The 21,682-nt window shown below is 34.5% G+C and overlaps 1 protein-coding gene across 3 annotated transcripts in view; it reads right to left on the reverse strand.

The window, feature by feature from the left end:
* Positions 1–261: 261 nt before the first annotated feature.
* Positions 262–21,682, reverse strand: part of ZNHIT6 (zinc finger HIT-type containing 6) — a 55,767-nt gene continuing 34,346 nt past the window's right edge. The window contains exons 9-10 of one of the 3 annotated variants that reach the window (XM_017499847.2): positions 4,578–4,702; positions 262–467 (exon numbers count right to left, since the gene is read on the reverse strand). In XM_017499847.2, the coding sequence (XP_017355336.1) occupies positions 427–467; positions 4,578–4,702 (166 nt within the window). In that variant the 3' untranslated portion in view covers positions 262–426. The other 2 variants (XM_017499848.2, XM_017499850.2) reach the window with 2 other exon arrangements.

Here is a 21,682-nt window from a genome sequence, read left to right on the forward strand (position 1 = left end):
GAGTGTGGTGGTAGAAGCCTGTTGGGAGGATCATTTGAGCCCAGGAGTTTGAGGAAGCTATGCTCGTACCACTTGTACTCCAAGACATCAATAAAAAAAAAAAAAATAATAAAAATGAAATAAAGAAAGAAAGAAAAAAAAAAACCACCTTTCAGTTTATGGAATTAAGCATATTAAAAGCCGGGGCCTAGTAAGTACTACATTGATCAAGTGCAAAGGTGAGTTTTTAATATGAATAAAGGGGTCTTACAAGTCAATTAATTCAAGAGGCTATAAAACACATTTTTTTAAAAAAGTTTAGATTATTTTTCATATAAACAAAAAGCTCCAATCACCCACTGACAATACCCCAATCATCCAACAGCCCATCAATGCAGAGTCTGCTGCAATTCTCTGGAAATTTTCATATTCTTCCAGAAAAAGTGCTCAATTTTCATTGCCAAGGTTCTTGGTAGATTCACTTTTCACTAGGAAAAAATAAGTAAACATACAGTCAAGTGTTTATACTGTTTCTGTTTAGCTTGCTCTGTCTCTCTTCTCTCCCTCCTTCTGATGCACAGCAACAGCACTACTCACAGGGACACACAAACCACATTATGTCCCAGGCAGCTAGGATATACAATTCTGGCCACAATAAATAGAGAAATGATGTCTGAAAGTGGCAATTATATTTTGTGAGGTAACATCCTTCCTGACTCTGTGGAAGATTTGGGAATGGTCACTTCACAATGTGGTTATGATCCATATTCATGCCATTGAATAGATCACTATTATCCAGGCTGGCCATTTGTGGTTGGAATAAATTTTTCCATGACTTTTTTTTTAAACTTAAATTGAAGGTCAGTATATGTTGAGTCAATGTGGAGTGACAGAAGACTAGCTAATCGCCATCTCCTTCCTTTCACAGGAAAGAAGACTCAGAGTAGAAATGGAGATTCTTTGACACCCCTGTCTTGCTTAGAGCAAGCAAGACTATGACTCACTCACTAAACTGAGTTCCTGGAGGACAGAAACTAGACGTTTCTTCTCTGTATCTATCCTCACAATGTAGATCATGTTTGCTGAATCAAGGTAAATGCACGTCATTCTGTCTTTTACTTTTTCCCCTGAATCTCCAAAATGGGAACCAAAGTGTTCCATTTCATTGTATTATGATGCTAAAAGGAAATAATAGGTAGTAACTCTTTAAAAATTGTCCTGGTAAAATATAGGTTATTTTGAGGCTTATGGCTGTTGTCTCCATTGAGTAGATAAGAAAAATAAAACTCAGAGAGGCAAAGTAAATGCACAAGGACTCATAGGTTATAAAAGCTGATGCTAGAAGCATACACCTGGAACTCTGCCTCATATTCCAACTGACAAGTTCCCTGGGGTTTGCTGTTGAATCTAGACTTCAGACTGTACCAGAAACCACAATAGTGTTTACTGAGTACTTTTCATGAGTAAGGTGCTGAAATAAGTTCCATCCAAGATATCGTCCCAATCTTTGTGAAATTTTATTAACACTAGCAGTCCATCCAGTTCCTCCAAGATATTAGAAGTTTTTTCCTCCTCTGGCTGTCTCTGTACTTCAGGCAAACTCTATTATAGCATCTATTGTATAGTAAATTTTACATGTGTGTTCCAGTGACTAAAATCCTTCCCTCTCTCCCTGCAAAAGGAAAAGAAAGAAAAGAGAGGTAAGGAATAATGAGGAAAGGTGAGTGAGGGAGAATGGATGAAAGATTTACTGGCCCAGTAAGAGACTGATATATGAGTAGCTGCTGTGCCGGGTATTGTCACTAATCAAGTAATCAATTTTGGGTTGGATTCCTTCTCTAAAGGCTGAGGCATTTTCTAATTTTGAGTTATACTAGAACATCGAAAAGTGTATTTTGCTGACATTTATAAATTAATGGGAATTTGTAGCAGTATGGAGGGCACTTTCCCCTTTCTTTGCCTATTGAAGGTGCCCAGTTTTCTTCTTTGAATTAGGGATCCATTCTTTTTTCCTTAGATTGAAATGCAGCATGCTTTTATCAATCATTTAAATCTGCTAGTCTAACTTTGGCTAACAACAGCCTGTGAAGCAAGTTACACCATTCTGAGCACTTCCTATTGGATTGATAAAAGGTAGGTATTCAGAACTCAGCATCTCCAATCTAGTGGACTATCTTAACTGCTCATCCTTTTCCAGTTAACCTTTTCCATTCCTAAAAAAGCAACAAACAAACAAAATTTTGGCTATTGTTGATTAATATAGGCAGAGTTAAAAAAAATTGTGGCAATCTACAATCATAACAAATACTGTAACAACCATCAGGTGTTGGAACTACTGAGTCCCAGCCCAGAAACATATTTACCCCCAAATTAGGAAAGAGACAACTTGTACTATGAACTTAGGATCGAAATCCAAATTTTTTACCTCCAGAGAGAGAAGGAATTTCAAGACTTTCCAAAGAAAATGCCCTCTTCTTACATAATCCCCTTCCCTCATCAAGGGATCACCCTGCAGAATATCTAATGCTGTGAGAATGTATAAACAGACACCTTAAAGTACTTACAGAAAGAAATGCAGATACAGGAAGACCTGGGCATTGCTTTTAAGGTATGTGTACTTATGATATGACAAAACTGGTATGGTTTTAAAATCCTGTCAGATACTTTTGTTTTTTTGCTAACACAGTTCTAAATAATCCTCTGTACTAAAAGCATGAGTCATTTGTGTTCTGTAAATAAGTCAAACATCATATACCCACCAGAAAAATAGCAAATTTTATTCAGTAAGGCTCCCAGTACACTAGTAGTCTTTTCTGATTGCTTCATTACAGGAAGCCTTCCTTAAATGTACATTCCTAAACAAGGTGAAAGGAGAGCTGTGTATGCTGTTTATTTACACAGATGATATTTGCCCTAGCTACTAACCTACATCACTAAACAATTTTTCTTGAAACCAGCATTTGAGAGAGCACTGTGTGAATTTATTAAGAAAAAAGAAAAATAATACAAAGCTTAAACAAAGTGAAACTGCCATTTAAAACTAAAATTCCTAATTTACTTTGAGAAAATTATATAGAATATTCTCAAATTGTAAAAAATATTAATGTCGCCGGGCGCGGTGGCTCACGCCTGTAATCCCAGCACTTTGGGAGGCCGAGGCGGGTGGATCACGAGGTCAAGAGATCGAGACCATCCTGGTCAACATGGTGAAACCCCGTCTCTACTAAAACTACAAAAAATTAGCTGGGCATGGTGGCGCGTGCCTGTAATCCCAGCTACTCAGGAGGCTGAGGCAGGAGAATTGCCTGAACCCAGGAGGCGGAGGTTGCGGTGAGCCGAGATCGCGCCATCGCACTCCAGCCTGGGTAACAAGAGCGAAACTCCGTCTCAAAAAAAAAAAAAAAAAAATATTAATGTCATGAAGAAAAATGTGATTTGGAGGTCCATAATTTATTATTAGAAACACCATGTTTTCCAACTAAAATCTACTTTCAAGTTGTAGCACTGATAAAATTTTGACCACTTTGAAAAACATTTTTTTCCATTAAGTTTTGCACAGAAAAAACACTATGCGCAACAACAGATAAAACATTACAACATAGGTTACTGCATCTTACACCCTAATGGTGGTATAACAATAAAACTTAAAGCACACATTTCAAATACTACTTAAAGAATAGTTTATCAACAGGCAACAACTTGAGAGAGAGAGAAAAAAAGAATAGAGTACAATTCAAGACAAAGATTCTATGTTCCTCTGGAGTTTGTTACAACAAAACTGGGCCTGTATCTATAATTCCTGTAGTTGAAAGTGCTATATAATAGTTTTGGGTTAAGGTGAGTAATTTTCTTCACTTTTTAAAGGTAGTCACTAAATTTTACTCATCCTCTAAAATCTTGAATTCAGAAATACAATTAGTTTACTTCAGTCAGAAGTTACAACTATAGTTAAGTAATTTTATGGATTAAACTTTTATGTACATTTTTTCCAGTTCTAGTACTTCCCTGTATCATAAAATCAGAGAAACAAAAGCAGAGAAAATAAAACCAGTGGGTTTAGAAAGGGAGAGAAATGGTAAAGGCAATGATATTAGCTTAGTCTAAATGCTGCCAAATTTTTAAATATAATGTTCCTTGCAACATTATCTCTTTCTATAAGGTAGAATACTAGCTTTTTTTTTTTAAACCATTCAACATTTTTATTGTCAGCTAAAAATGTTTTGTAATCCCTCATTTTAGAAATGTCTGAAGTCTTAACTATGGAGTAAATTTATGTAATCATGGACAGTTACTTAAAGACTATTAGCTTAAAAAGAGACAAAAATACACAGAACTCCAGGCCAAAAAAAAATCCTTTCTTAGTCATTCAATTTGATTCATTCACTTAAAATTGGTTTTAAAAGATTATATGCTCATAAAAACAGAAAAAGAGCAGCATCTCATTTACTTAGTTTTTCACATTAACTGTAGCTATAGAGTAGATCTTGTAAGTGTGTAAATATAGTGGAAAAACATGTATAAAGAAATAAGGGTGGACACATTTTGCTTTGGTTTCTCTAAAGCTATTCTAAGCATTATAGGAACAAATTTACACTTACCTTGGTGAAGAACTTTCATGTCATTATTGGATCCTTTCAATACCACATGTAATGTTGGATACTCAATGATCACTTTGTTCCTCAAATTGTCTAGGAGACTTTTATAAGGATCTAGTTCATAATATCTTATTAATAAAAAACAAAAACAAAAAAATAGGAAATACCCTTAACATTCAAAATTACTAATAAATACATGAGAGTCCTTTACATTAAAAATTTTTAAGAGGTGATGACAATTCAGTAGTTATTTCCTTATAGTATAAGTTTAATACCTTCTAAGAAAGGCAGGTACAGAGCTATTATTATAGAGGCTCTAAAACTAAATTTAAAAAAATCAAATATTCTGACATTAGGAAAGCTCTAGAACAAGCTACCAATTTCCATACCAAGTAAAAAATAAAGACTTTAATATAATATTTATGTTATTTTTCTTGAATAAAAGGATGACTAACAATTCAAATTCCTCAAATATATTTATTTTGAGTCTTAAAGACAACCAATTATCTTATGATAATTTCCAGTAACATGGCAATAAAATAACTGATTATGAAATTGGCTTTTGTAAAAACTCAATTATTCTAACTAGTTTCCAGAAATTTATATTGCCATATAAAATTTAAGAAACACAGAGTTTATCATGACATAGCTGCCAAATGTGTCACAGGTAATTACCTGCTAATATTCATTAAAGTATGAAATTCTCAAATCATTATTTTAAAAAAATAAGTTTGAGGTGACTGAATATGCATCTCCAGAACACTCATTTTTCCTTGCTTTCTGGGGTGGGAGCGAAAGGGATAGAATTCTAGCTAGCTCACTAGCAGGTACATATGAGAATATGTTGGCATGTTAATGTCATTTCATGCCAAAGAAGAAAAAGCTGAGAACATGTCCATCAGTGTAGTGCAGTGTTCTCTCCAGCATTTTTATTCATCTCTACCAATGACAGATGATATTCACATGTAAAATATATATCACATGAGATATCCAGACTAACAGCTATAACTCCATCCTTTTATCTCCTGTTCAAAAAAGGACACTGGAACACAACTGATCAAGAGTGAGGCTACCACCGGGATGCATTTAAGTTTGCTGTAATTTTGAGTGAATCACTAACAAACTTTGGTATTTCTTAATTAGTAATAAATTATCTGCACCATCATAGCTGTCTAAGACATGCAGGACACTTATTAAGAAATCTGATGTAGGGATTTCTTCATGTTCTGAGTTTGTCTCATGCAATCGTTTTCAAATCAGGAAAAATAAAAGTGCTTAACAAAACACAGAGCCAAGCTTAACAACATGAAAGAACAACTGTAAAACCAAAACTTTACTTATGCTTCCCTGACCACATGTCCCAGCCTGGAATTATTCATTTTAGAATTGGAGAATATTCTTTATGTTGAAAGGAAACTTGAAATGCAAAATACTGTTTTTCTAAACCAGCCACCTTAGTGCCCACAGATCATAGAATTCATACATTCTTCTCCCTGTGTGTAATGTAATACAGATGTGCTTACAATACTTTAAAAGTGTTTCCAGCATTTAAGGATTAAATGCTTCACATCTTTTAAACATTATGTTTCTTTGAAATAAGCAGTATTTTTTAAAAGTTAGTAGTAATTATATAAAAAAGAAAAATGAGATTGTATCAGATACCCAAGTATAGGATTAACTTACAAAGAAAAATATAAAATGGGATAACTAATTTTTCTTGGGCGGAAACAAGACTTGGACTCTCAAAACAGGAATTTTTCAAGTCACATCCTACAAACACTTGGAATAATTTATTTTCTGTGGATTTTAACTAAATCATAAGGCTTCTATTCAAAGGCATTTTTCAAATAAGGGATTTTTTTTTTTTTTACTTGTTTCAGTTTTTGGTAAATAATTTTCAGTGTACACTTATTGTTTTAGGTGTCTTATTTCTTTTTGTAATATTAAATTTTAATTGAGTTTCTCTAGATTTCCAAAGTTGAAACCAAGAAGCATCGAAAAGAGTTCTTCAAAAGCCACATGGGAATCAGAGCCTAAAATTACTGCTGATATAAAATATGATCCTAGCAGAGGAATGTTCAGAGATGCATAAAAATTACTATGCAACAAGTTATACATGCTTTGGATCCTAAAACTATAATGATTATACTTGTTTACTTAAAAAAACTTGGTTTCTGTTTTACATGCTAAGCAGGCACTGTGCAAAGCACTAAGGATGCAAAAATTTATAAGAGCCTCGTCAACTAATAAATTATTTTAAAAATATTTTATGCAATGAAAATCTGGTATGTTGTGCGGTTTTGATTAGAATCAGTGGATTTTAGTGTTTAGCCTAAAATGTTGCAAACTTCTAGTCAGCAGTATGCTAATCAGTAAGCTTCTGGGCCACAGCTTTCCAGCCTGTTAAATGAAGCAATAAGATTTCACTAAATAATCTTTTAGCTCAAATTCTGAATTTCTTAGATTTTTCTACTACTAATGGTTACTGTTAGTCTACCACTAATATTTATCAGTAAATTAAAAGTAATTTTTAAACTGTTCATAAAGAAAGCTTATCAGACACATATGGGGTTAACATTTTATGGACTTAGAATTTAGTTAAATGAAGCAATAACTTTTAGTGGTTGTTTGGGTTTGCAGTTTAACTCTGAGTTAAAGTCCTGGCTCCATCATTCACTGGTCTGTGATACTGGACTAGTTACTTAACTTATTTAATCCTCAGTTTCCATGCTTGAAAATGGGGATAATCACAGTATCGCTTCAGAGAGTTACTGTGAGGGCTAAATGAGAAAACATAGAAACTGCTCACTCATTTATTTAAGCCCTAGGCACATGTGTTTTATATTTTTATTTACCAAAAATAACAGCACTTTCCTATAGAAACTTTAGTTCAGGACAAAGTCAATGAATTTCATTAGCAGTGAACATACTGCCTTTACATGCATTTTGCATTTTAATTGCAGCCTTACAACTTTCAGTTTGACCTTTCAACTCATTATTTTATTGTCACATTTACTTCCAAGAAGATAAAAGTACTTTGAATGTTTCTGCTTCCATTATCTTAAGGTAAGTTTTAAGAGTCCAGCTTTGAACTGCCTAAAACATTTAGGTTTAGCTCCTTTGCAAGCCATTAAGCTACTGAATCCTAAGGGACAGCTTTATCTTTTTGAAATTTTCACCAACTCTGGTATTTCCATTAGTATAATGGCTCTGCTACCATAAGACAAACTACTTAGGTTTGGAGGAATTAAGATACTAACATTTGTCTTTTCTCCTGCCCTCTGGGACCCTTCTTACACATTTCCTCTTGTTATTTCACTTGCTCACCCTCACAGGATCACTGGCTGACCCTGCTCTGGGCAGCCTCATGGGGGCATTATGAGGGCAGAATGGATCAGTGGGCTAAACAGGTGTTACAGTTACATTATATAAATAAAAGTTGTCATGAAAATCAAGTTGTCGTGCTTTTAATCTTGACTCTGTCACTAACTTTCAAAAAAGCTGCCCAAGTTCTCGAACTTCTTTCTCTGTACTTTATTAGCAAATTAGTGTGCTTTTTTTTTTTTTTTTTTTTTTTTTTTTTTTATATTTTTTTTTTTTGTTTTTTTTTTTTTTTTTTTTTTTTTTTTTTTTTAAAAAAACCTCCTTATAACTCGAAAAGACAAGTTTTTAAAGAAAGGAAGTCACAAACCACTTTACGTCCCATCTGACCACTGACACTTCATGGATCATCTCCCCTTCTATCTCCTAAAAAATATCAAAACTAAGTTTGAATTTCTCCAAATTTAACCATCTAGTAGCAGTCCCTAGGCCACAGTATTTTTCCACTAAAATAAGATCACTGAATTAGGTGATCACCAACATCCCTTCAGCTCTAAATTTCTACTATATTTGATGCTTATCTACTAAAGGTAACACTTAACCTATATTTTTGCATAGTTTGTATTTATTTCTCAATCTAGGTTAAAAGTTCAACTAAACGATTCCAAGAAAGTTTTAATTCTTTTATTTAAATTTTAAAAAGGTATTATTTAAAATTTCTCCAAATAATACTTATTTGTAACAATTTTTGGAAATCATAATGTTCAAGTCACATAGAAAAAGATTTTGTCAAAGTTAATCTTTTTCTCACCCAATCTCTCAGTTTTCACATTTTAAAAATCACAGTAGTTAAATTAGTTTTGGAATTTTTATGTATCCATGTAAATTAGGATGCTCCCTGCTCATGGCTCACGTATAGTCCTCATTTACATGAGGCATAGATCATGAGTTGTGTAGTACATACATATACCTTAATTCAGAAAGTTCACCAGTTCAGAACTGCACTCAGTAAATTATCCTATTCTAACCATGATATTTAAACTATGGATGTGGTAAAATAAAATGGCCAGCTATATATTTAAAAACCTGTTTTAAAGAGGGGCTTACAAGGCTCTGACTTGTTCTAGATGTTATTTCTTTGAAATCTTTTCTGACTTTCGCTGGTAAATTCATTACTTTAAATCCAAAAGGCTTGATTTCAAGTCTTATCACTGGTCCTCATGAGCTATGACTCCACAAGGAGACTTAGTTTTCTCATCAATATAATGGTAGGAAAGATACCTAACTCATGGGCTTTTTAAGGACTATAACAGATGAAAATGTTTCCCAAGTGTAACTTGCTAAGCTAGCATCAGTAATAAGATTTTATACTCCAAAAGTAACTTGGCACCCCTAGCAAGGAAATGACATACTTATTAGCAGTTATATTTATGATTTATGACAGAGACAGAGACTAGTTACTAGAAAAAGCATGAACTGAACTCTATTAACAAACAGGCCTAAGTCCAAATCCCAGCCTTATAAATTGTACAAATCTAGTTTCTTTGGGTAAGTCAATTTTTCAGAGCCTAAGACTCCTAATCAGGTAAAGCAGAGAAGACACAGTACATACTTTATTAGAATTAATGCATGCGAAAACGTTGTAAACATTAGCCTGGCATTTACTCCTCAATTGATTCCTCAAATATTTACTTAGTGCCTACTACGCACAGGTAGTCTGCTAGGTAACGGAAGTTCATAGAAATAAACCTGACACTTTATGGGGGGAGGCAGACAAACAACTATTGCATTTCACTGGCACAAAAAACACTGGCTAGTAATGGTTTTTTCCTTTCTATATTTAGTACTCCTTTCAAGATCTCTTGGAAGGCAGGTCTGGTGGTAACAAACTCCCTCAACATTTGCTTACCTGAAAAGGATCTTATTACTCCTTTGCTTAAGAAACTTAGTTTAGCTGGAAATAAAATTCTTGTTTGAAGATTTTTTTTCTTTAACAATGTTGAATATAGACCCCTAAACTCTCTGGCTTGTAAAGGGTTTCTGCTGAGAGGTCCACTGTTAGCCTGATGAAGTTCCCTCTGCAGGTAACCTGCCCCCTTCTCTCTAGCTGCCTTTCATTTCATTCTTTCATTTAGACCTTGGAAAATCTGATGATTATGTGTCTTAGGGATGACATTGTGAAGAATATTTCAGGGGTTCTCTGTATTTCCTGAATTTGACTGTTGGCTTCTCTAGTAAGGACGGGGAAGTTTTAATAGATGATATCTTAACATACGCTTTCCAAGTTGTTTGCTTTCTCCCCGTCCCTTTCAGCGATGCCAATGATTCACAGATTTGGCCTCTTTACATAATCCCATATTTCTCAGAGGTTTTGTTCATTCCTTTTCATTCATTTTTATTTACTTCTGTCTGCTTTATTTCAGATAACTCGTCTTCAATTTCTGAGATTCTTTCCTCAGCTTGGTCTACTCTAATGTTAATACTTGTGATTGCGCTGTGAAATTCCTGAAGTGTATTTTTCAGCTCTACCAGATCCGTTAGGTTCATTTTTATAATCTCTATCTTGTCTGTCAGCTCCTGTACTGTTTTATTGTGATTCTCAGTTTCCTTTGATTGGGGTTTGCCATTGTCCTAAATCCCAATGCATTATCCTTAGCAAACTAACACAGAACAGAAAACCAAATGTCACATGTTCTCATTTATAAGTGGGAGCTAAATGATGAGAACTCACAGACACAAAGAACTAGGAACTAGGTGAAGGTGGAGGGTGGAAGGAGGGAAAGGAGCAGAAAGAATAACTACTGGGTACTATGCTTAGTACCTGGGTGACTAAATCTGTACAACAAACCCTGTGATATGAGTTTACCTATATAACAAACCTGTACACATATCACTGAACCTAAAAGTTAAAAAAACCCAAAAGCTAAGTAGATCTCCAGTAAATATTCTCTCTTGTTCTTTTATTGTTTTGTTTTTTTTGGGGGGTTTTTTTTTGAGACAGAGTCTTGCTCTGTCACCCAACCTGAAGTGCAGTGGTGTGATTTCAGCTCACTGCAACCTCCACCTCCCAGGTTCAAGCGATTCTCCTGCCTCAGTCTCCCAAGTAGCTGGGACTATAGGCATGTGCCACCACACCTGGCTAATGTTTGTATTTTTAGTAGAGACTTTTAGCCAGGCTGGTCTTGAACTCCTGACCTCAGGTGATCTGCCTGCCTCAGCCTCCCAAGTTGTTCAGTACCGACTTCAAATATTCTTTGTTCTTGCAGGCTGCACAGGCCCTTCACTATCTAGGCACTTCAGTTCCTAACCCTAGCTAACCCCTCTCCTTAATTGTTTTTTTGCCCAATTTTATTGAGGTATAATTGACAAATAGGAATTATATATATTTAAAGTATATAATTTTATTTTGATTTTGATTTTGTAGAGACAGGGTCTCCCTACGTTGCCCAGGCTGGTCTCAAACTCCTGGGCTCAAATGATCCTCCTACCTCAGCCTCCCAAAGTGTTGAGATTACAGGTGTGAGCAACTGTGCTGGCCTCAACTTGATATTTTGATGTATTGTATACATTGTGAAATGATATCATAATCAAGTTAATTAACATATCCATCACCTTACACAGTTAACATTTTTTTCTTTTTTCTTGTGACAAGAACACTTAAAATGTACCCTCTTAGCAAATTTCAAGTATACAATACAGTATTGTTAATTACTTGTTTCTTAAAATCCTTTCTCCTCCATGCACTTTTTTCCTCTCTAATTAACATAGGGATTTTAAATCTTAATCTTTAGTCTCAATTTTGCTAACAAAACATACATTTCCTCTGAAGCTAAAAGTGAATGCAAGTGTCTCATCAGTACAGACTCTTATATCTTTGCTCTTTATTAGGATGTATTACCTTGCAAAATATGATTAGGTTCCTCAGAGAAACTTCTGCTTAAAGGTTAAATAGTCCATGAATTAACTACATTATAGAAGGGTATTATTTTAGAGTTGGCAGGAACTTACAAGCCAGTCTTTTTTGTCTTCCAGTTAAGTATACTGAAGCCCTGGGAAGTTAAGTATCTTATTCAGGGTCACTCAAGGAAATGTAGAGTTGGGACTGTAAAGCCAATTTTCTTATTTCTTTCACTCAACTGTTTGCTTGTTCAATCATTCCTCACTCAACAAATATTTACTGAGAGCCTACTATGTTCCAGACACTGTTCTTGGTACTGGGAATACAATGTTGTACTATAAGGTATTTAACTAGAGGTGAAAGGACAAAGATTTTCTAAGAAGCAAGTGTATGTGATATGTGTAAGGTAGGGATAGGAAGGGAGAGCAAGGCCTACAGTACTGGGTAGAGAGTGGATATGTTTAAAGTACTGAACAGAGAATGGATATAGGAATACACATAGAATTCACAGTTGTAGTACCTAAAATTTAAATTGGCCACAAAATATTCTATAACTAGGATGGGTAAATTTAGCAGATTAAGTTAAAATATCACTTGTTTTTAGAGAAAATTCACATTTTATATTTCACATAATTCCCTTAAGCAAGAATCAAGACAGTACATATTTGAAGTGAGATCATCACTAGAGAAATTGTAGGCTTGCAATCTGCTAAGAATTTGACCATCTCATCACTTTGGATCACTTCAAATACAACCTCTCACACTAAAGTTCTCAGATTCAAAGCTACTGAGACCTCAATAGTTGAGTTTATATCTGTCCAGTAAACACCCACCCAACTGTGCCAACTAGCTGAGCTTCAGCTTTCTTAGAGCTAAGTTTACAATACTTATCATAAAACTGCTTTAACAAGAATACCACATATGAAGCCCATTCCATCACTGGAAGAGTATAATCTTTGAGATAATAAAAAAGTTGAGTAAACCACTCTACATACTCCCTTTTGGTGTGGACATTCTTCAGGTTGACTCTAACAATTTCTAATCCTTAAATGATGCTTCCTTTGTTTTATAATAGAATACAGAATTATTGTAATCCTTAAATAATGCTTCCTTTGTTCTTTGTTTTATCCTCCTTTTCTTTGTTTTAGAATCTATATCCAAAATGGGGTCAAAGGTTAATGCCATTCTGAACACATACTCATCTTGACAATGATTACTTTGAAAAATAAACAACAATCCCAAAAAGGTACAACAAAGAACTGCAGTTGGGTTTCACATAATTTGAAAACATGCATTACGATTATGGTACTGAAAGGTATGTAAAATATTACAAAGAACATACTGAGGCTCTGAGAGCAGGCAAACCTAGGTTTAGACCTAGGTTCCACCATTTAGTGGTTACACAACTGTAGACAGGGCTATCCATTTAATTATAATATATTTATAATGTATAATATAATTACATTATGTATAAAGTGCTTACCAGAGTACCTAAATAGTAGTAAGGCACTCAATAAAAGGTTGTCATTCATACTTACTATATTCTATAAAGATAACTATTAGCCCCCAGATTTAACCTTGATTTTAAATCACTCTTGCTAGAAACAATTTTTGTGTATGTCTGGGAAAACTTACTCAGGGTCTTCACATTTTTTGCTTACACATAACCTAAAATAACTGTGAAAAACCGATACTTTTGTACATTTTAAAATTAACATCCTACAAATTTAAGTAGATGCAAAGAACAGAATTTATGGTGCACTGAATATTGAGTTTCGCTTGAACTTATATATATAAGCTCTTCTTTCTAAGTTAGAACTCTTACTTGCTCTCTGACCTTGTTTTCCATTCCAATTCTCTTGTGATTCTCGTGCCTCAGCCTTCCAAGTAGCTGGGATTACAGGCACACACTACCACACCTGGCTAATTTTTGTATGTAGACAGACAGGGTTCTGCCATATTGGTCAAGCTGGTCTTGATCTCCTGGCCTCAAGTGATCTGCCAGCTTCAGTCACCTAAAGTGCTGGGATTACAGGTGTGAGCCACCACACATGGCCATTATTCATATATTTTTCTAAAATGGATGATATTGGTGTTAAATTAGCATGGTATTTACAGTCTAGTGAATTTACTCAAGGGTGCTATGTTTCATTTTAAATCATCAGTATTCACACTGCACCATAAATTATGCTCTTTACAGCTACTTAACCTTGTAGGATGTCAATATCCCAAGTAGTATGTTTATACTTGACCTTCTCTCCAATAAAAATGTGTATGTAAAATTTAATTTCATTACCTATGACCTTTATGTTTTAAATAATAAAATTTCTTCTGAACTGAATAATTTTAACTATTATTAACACCAAATTGATCAAAATAACACAAATATATTACAAACAAAGGAAGTTTTTTTTGGAATAACTATCTCTTAACATGATGGACAAGCACTGATGATAGCATGTTCTATTAAAGGTATGGTTGTTTACCAATGATTCTTAGATTAAATGATTTCCCCCATTTATCAACTTGGTATCCATGAACAGAATCAAATTTCAAAAGGAAAACAAGAGGAAATTTACATAATCCTATCTAGAGAGCAAGCTCCTATTCTTCACTAATTCTTCATCACATTTATTTTCAGGGCATCTTAGGCAGAAATGGTTTCTGGCTATTTACATAAGAAAAGACATCTGAAAATAGTTAACACTGTCCTTAGAAATTCTGGAATTCCTTCAGTGTTCTTCAGTATATATTTAATTCTTTACTATTCTCAAAATAATTTTTAAGTTCTAACTTTTAATGGACCGCTAATAAATTTCTTATTTAGAGTATCTTCAAAGTATATTGTTCAATTATTCACCATAAGTCTAAAACAAAGTCATCTAGTTTTCCATTTCTAGTTCAATTAAGCAAAGTGCACAGACTAATATCTTTAAGGAGGTAAAAATGTGATTCCAAAAAAAAACCAAATCCATTCTACTATCAGTTGACACATTTCTTTATACAATTTCAACAGCTCAACTGAACAAATATCTACCAAAAACTTACTATATCAAACACATGTTAGATACTGTATGGGAACCAAAAATGTCCTCAAAGAGTTTACCAGCCTGGCCAGTGTTTCTCAAAGTGTCGTCCCAGGGTTAACTTATATCAGGGTCACCCTTGGGAGGCAGAGATTATAAAAAATGTAGGTTTCTGGGTCCTATGTAAGATTTACTAAACCAGAACCCTAACAGTGGTTTGGAAATAACATTTTCAACAACTGCCCTAAATGATTATGGTAGATGCTGAAATCTGAGAATTACTGCTCTGAAAAGAAAAGAAATACAGATAACATGTTCCACTGGGGAGAGGTTTACAGAAAGGAAGAATAACTGGCCAGTAATAAAAGGGGGTCTTTGCTTGCTAGTGAGTGGGTGGAAGCCAAAAGAGGCCATGTTGTCCTCATCTGAGGCCTTTACACAGGTAAAATCAATTTCTCAAAAAGGGAATAGGAAAAAGCAACTTACCTCTCCATTTCACTGAAAATAATTTTAAAATATTTTATATTGAAGAGCCATAAAGATCCAAAGAAAGTAAAATAATCTTAGTTTTTAAAATTTAAAAACATCCTCTCAAGCATGGAAATAAAATCATCCAAGAGAAATAGCTCATAGTTTTGGTGGTTGCTTTTCAAACAAAAAGCATTCCAAAATTATTAACTAAAACCAGCACAGGAGGAAACGACTAACAGACTCTGTGCAAGTACAACAGAATAATATGCTCATGAACAGTAAAATTTTTTGTGATATCTATGAAATCGAAGTTTAGATAATACTTTAAACTGGGTTTGGGTTTAAATCTAAATTCTTGGCTTTATATGAAAAATTCTGGAAACATAATGGTTGTCCTTCCATCAAGAAATGATTAAGTCTGGACTGTCTATGCAAAGAAGCCCATGCCCTCCACTGGGCACATTTTATGCCTTGTATTTTAAGTATCTATCTATTGCAGTATTTATCACATATCAGTCTTCTCACCTAGACTGTGAGCTCTTCGATGGCTAGTCTTTTAGATGTCTGTATATCCCTAGGGATTAGTACTGTGTTGGCACATGGAAGGGGCTCAATGAAAATTAACTGAATAAATGAAAAATATAAACTTGCAATCTTTACTGATACTTTAGGTCAAGTTCATATATCAAAAAGCCTGACCTCTGTCTGAGCAGGTACTACAACTTTCTGAAGCAACTTTTAAATTAGTCTGGGCCCTTGTTACAATCTTCTCTCTCTCTCTCTCTCATTTCACATGTTCAGAACTGAAGCCCCTAACTGTTTACATGATATACAGTCACTAATAACCAATAAAAAACCCTTTAGAGCAGGGTTCGGCAAACTACAGCCAGGAGGCCAAATCCAGCCCACTATCTGTTTTTGTAAATAAAGTTTTACTGGACTGTAGTCCATTCTAGTTATATCCATTCAGTTACGTGGTCTATAGCTGCTTATGTGCTACAATGGTAGAACTGACTAATTGTGACTAAATGGCCCATAAAGCCAGAAAATATTTACTATCTGGCTATTTATAGGAAAAGTTGTCCAAGCCCTGCTTAAGGGTATTAATGTGACATCAATACCTAGCACTCAGCAGGCATATATATTTTTAATGAATTTGCACATTGCTTATTAAAAAATTAAGACTGAACATTTACCGTGGAAAAGTCACCGACACAACTCTGTAGGAAATAAAAAGATGAAGATGCCTACAGCAACCACTGTCTTCAAAAGGGATTTAACCATCATATGGTTTAAGTTTTATTGGGATAAAATAAGTCAAATTTATAGGAACCTATGAGAATGCAAAACACTTTTAAGGTTCTAAAATAAGGAAATTACATCCATTTTGGGGGAAGGAAATGAACTCTACTATAGACACTGGTAAATAATTACCTAAAAGGAATGGAGAAGAAAGGACAGATGGAAGACTCATTGTGGATGTCAATTATGCAGGGTAGGGTGCAAGGTAGAAGTCAAGAATTAGTCAAAGATGGTGGGCTACAAGGTCTTACACCCTGGCTTAATAGAACAACAGTGCCAGTAATAGAAAATGAGTATCATCATTTGTGACTGTTTACTAGATGCCAGGAACAGTCAGTCCGTTTAATTTGAAACACACACACCCGGAAGAAATATATGCAGTGTAATGAAATCAAGACAGCTGGAAACCAAGATTTAAAGCTTAGGAGAAAGGTTAAAACTGTATCTCGATTTGAGGGTAATTTCTACAGAAATAAGTCAACAATATCTTAAGTTCCTGAGATCTCATATTCTTCCAGTATCCAATTATATCAAAAGAAATATTAACAAACATGACTGGTTATCTGCTCCCTTGTGTTTAGTGGTGTGTGGCCTGTTGGGAATGTATAGCTAATATTACATTTAAAGTATATCCCAGAAATATAAGAAATTTTATGGCTGATACATGCCTGGAGTCTCAGCTACTCAGCAGGCTGAAGCAGGAAGATTCCTTGAGCTCAGGAGTTCAAGGCTGCCGTAAGGCTATGTTTGTGTGCTACTGCACTCCCACTCCAGCCTGGGCAACAGAGTAAGACCCTGTCTCTTAAAAAAAAAAAAATTTTTAAGGAATTTGGTTAAAAGAAGCTGTTGAATAAACAACAAAAAAAATAATATATGATACAGGTAACTATTACCAGACATGTGGAACCTAAACACCTCTTATGTTCATTGAATCATTTCAGCATATTGACCTGAATGTTCTAGCTGAAACTCAAAATACTTGAATAATACACAGGAGTGATTTTCTGGGTGTCAGGCACTATGTTAAGTAGCTGACATGTATTAACTCAAATTAATCTTTACAACCATGCAATATCATTCCTGTTCTGATTTCCACTTTCAGATGGGAAAACAGGCCTAGTAACTTTCCAAGGTCTGTATCAAATTAAAAATACAATTGACTTTATAGCAAATCTCTGATGTACATTTTTGCATAAAACCAAAAAGCTTGTTCTGGAAGTTTTCATGATTTAGGTTAGGTTTAAGAAGCAGTGACAATAAACTTACCATTTATTATAATAAATGTACTATTTGTAATGGTGAAACTTTTCTAGAAAGTCTAGTCTAGAACCTCATAAAGTAAAGTAAGGTCTACTCCACAGATTATGTATTCTGGAAGGATAATATTACTATTTTTTACTAGCATACAATTTCACTCTGAAGATATCCTAATAATTTGTAGAGTAAGGTCATTCTTTTTGAAAGCAGTGTTCCCAAAAATGATGTCACCTTTACATGACACTCAATGTCCTCTTAGCCTCTCCAGACCTTACCTCCATCTCTTTGTACACAGCAATTGTGCCAGAAACTACAGTCACCTTTGATTTCTATTTTTTGCTCCTTATTGCCAACTTGATCACCAAGTTTTACTTTTTTTTTTTTTTTTTTTGCTAGATTTTTACACTTTTCTACTGCCAATGAGACAAGATCCAAATAGCGTTAGTATTGGGTCCTAACTCTTCAACCTTATCTTTTAAAAAAAAGTTTTAAAAATACTGCTCTGCATACGTCTATATACTTCAACCTCCTCAAATCACTTACTTGCCTTGTTTATGACATATTATGCCCTTATACTTCTTGAGGCCCTCCCCAACCATGGGCCATTCACCTTTAATACAGATTAAACGTCACTTCCACAACAAAGCCTTTTGATGACACGAGGCTACCTGCTACCTTCCACATTGCTTTTAAGACTTAGATACAGGTTTCTTACGATATATACAGTGTGTCTGTTTTTTCTACTACAACAGAACTATATTTTATCCGTTCTTATATAGCCCCCAATCCTTTTTAAAATAAACTTGGAAAGAATCATACTGCAACTGCTTAAATCACAAAAAACCACCATGGTTTACAAGTGTCAAAGTAATAAAGTAAATGCAAAAAACCAAAATGTTTCTAAACATCTTTCTCGTAAATAATTCCATAAAGTAAAAGTAAAATCTAGGCTTAAAATTTAATAGATTTGGAAAACTGCTCTTGAATAGACAAGAGTCAAAGTCGGGTGTTTTATACATTCTCTAGTCAGTAATAACTTAAATGGGCAGTAATACAACAGTTGCTCTCTGATAGTGCCTGACATTTAGCAACGTAGGCTTTTCTAGTCCAAAACCACTCATTTACTTTCTGAGAATAGAAAGTTAGTAAGAAATAATGCAGCAAAGGGCAAGAGTGGCTTTACTAACGCAAGCATCTTACATGAACGATATTCTCCATAGGGGCAGGAACACTTTTTTTTTTACTGCCATAGCCTCAATGTCTAGAACAGTATCTGGACCTTAGGGTACTCACTGTTTGCCAAATGAATAAGTTAATTTATTTAAAAAGCTGTAATAGCTTTTCTAAGAGATAAATTCAGGCCTTATGTATTCTGAAAAGAAAACTCCCAAACAGATCAGTAGCAAATTCCTTAGATTAGACAAATTCTATGATCACAATTTAAAAATAAGCCATGTGTGCCAAAGCTAAAACCTGGGAAAAATTTAATCTAGCTGAGCAGGTATATCTATGTCATGAGACAATTGCTAGCTATATACCTTCCATGAATGCAAAATAAAACCAATGAAAACTGGCAACATCAAGTATTTGCTAAAAAGACTTTACTCTGAAGTTGCTGTAATGCTGTAAAATGTAGAATCAAACAGTCACAAAGAAACTACACATTTCTGTCTTCTAAGCACTTTTCAGGAAATAATAAAATCGTTCTATTTAGAAAGCTTATCTTAAATTAGAGCTTAACATTTAGAACCAATAATAATTTTCCTTAGGTGTTCTCTGAATGTATTTTCTTTTAATGATATAACTGTAATTATGTATACAACCAAATGTAAATGCTCACCTTAGCCTATTCGTGAGTATATTACACAGAGGCTATTGTGGTTTAAAAATCTGATAAAAAATTAAAAAAAAAATCTATGCCTAAATATATCTCTATACTATTTAGCTTCATTACTTATGATTACAAAATACTTATAAAATTGTGAGGTTCTTTAGAAATTAGCATAACTATGCTTTGAGGCTGACCTAATAATCAGAAACATAAGATCTATCTTATGCCAATTTAGGTACACCTTCAAGATGAAAGCTACATCAACAGATATTTCTGACATTATTATTGGTGCCAAATGATCCCATCACTACTCAAGGTTAAACAGGATGGCAATTTTTAAACTGGACCTGGGACATAACCTTTTTCTCCTTCCTTTGCTTGGATAGTATTTTATCACTCAGTTCAAGTCAACAGCAAAATAGGGGAATTTGGAAGATCAGCTTCCTCCACAGGTAAAGTAGAATGAAAGTACTTTCATGGTCCTCGGACTGGCTCAGGTTTATCCATTTTTTTTTTTTTTAAAGATGAGGTCTGGTCGGGCACGGTTGCTTACACCTATAATCCCAGCACTTCGGAAGGCTGAGGCGGGTGGATCACGAGGTGAAGAGATCGAGACCATCCTGGTCAACACGGTGAAACCCTGTCTCTACAAATTTTTACAAATTTTTTTACAAATTTTGTATTTGTAAAAATACAAAAATTAGCTGGGCATGGTGGCACATGCCTGTAGTCCCAGCTACTTGGGAGGCTGAGGCAGAAGAATTGCTTGAACCCAGGAGGCGGAGGTTGTGGTAAGCCGAGATTGCACCATTGCACTCCAGCCTGGGTAACGAGAGCGAAACTCCGTCTCAAAAAAAAAAAAAAAAAAAAAAAAAAAAAGATGAGGTCCTCCCATGTTGTTCATGCTGGTCTTAAACTCCTGAGCTCAGGCAATCTGCCTGCCTCAGCCTCCCAAAGTGTTGGGATCACAGGCATGAGCACGGGCACCTGGCCAGGCTGCGATTTAATATCAAATCAGTCTATTTTAGGTATTCCTTATACTCAACACCACTCACTTTTTACTTTATTAATCTATATTCCCTCCACTATGGGGATTAAAAAGTTCAGTTTTGTTTAGTAAAATCTTAAAGTCAGTTCCACGTAATTCACGTTTAAACAAAACAATTTACATTGTTCCCTTGGAATTTACCTCGAGTCAATCATTACATAATTCTTTCTTTTATTATCTGTTTCCTCTTCTAAATTCAGTTCCTCTCTTGCCATGTGTCATATTTTATCTAATTAGTTCATTTAAATGTTACTCATGTTTTAAGCCATGAGACCATGGCTTCAGTCTCACAAGGCTGCTAAGAACACCTCTGAGGGTCAATGTGTCCACTCACCTAAGCCAGTCAAACTTGACTGACAAAATATCCTCTTCTTCCAAAATTCAAGGAAATCAGAATTCTTTGTAATAAAAGGTAAATATGGGATACTAAGTATTTTAAAGTTTATAATAAAGGACATATTACTTGGGCCCAGATAGCACTTATTTTTTTAACTTAGAAATGTGTACTATAAGTCCATGAAGAGCCAAAGTGGATGGAAATCTCAGCTTGTCCTAGCAGACCAGAGTTTTTGAGAAAAGCAGTAGAAATTCCTGTAAGATGATATGTTCCAAAAGGGAGCAGGTGAGGAAACAGCTTTTATGCCATTGCACAGAAAGGAATCAGGATACCTAGAGACCACAACTCAGAAACTTGCAAGTCAAAACGTTAAGACTTATTTAAACATAGAGCCAAATGAAAATCTAAACAAAAAATATGTCAAAGAAATACACTTAAATAAAATTCACATGATCTAGCTCTAGGCATTCAACTCCTTTGTGCTTCATTTTCCTTTAAGGTCCTTTACTCACTCTATTTTATAACTTTCCTTCTTTAGAATCCCAAAGAGAATCAAAGCTCTCAATAAGCAGTAATATTTTGATTCTTTTTTTTTTTTTTTTTTTTTTTTTTTTTTT

The sequence above is a fragment of the Cebus imitator genome, unplaced genomic scaffold, assembly GCF_001604975.1.
Source record: "Cebus imitator isolate Cc_AM_T3 unplaced genomic scaffold, Cebus_imitator-1.0 Scaffold261, whole genome shotgun sequence".
Lineage (NCBI taxonomy): Eukaryota > Metazoa > Chordata > Mammalia > Primates > Cebidae > Cebus > Cebus imitator.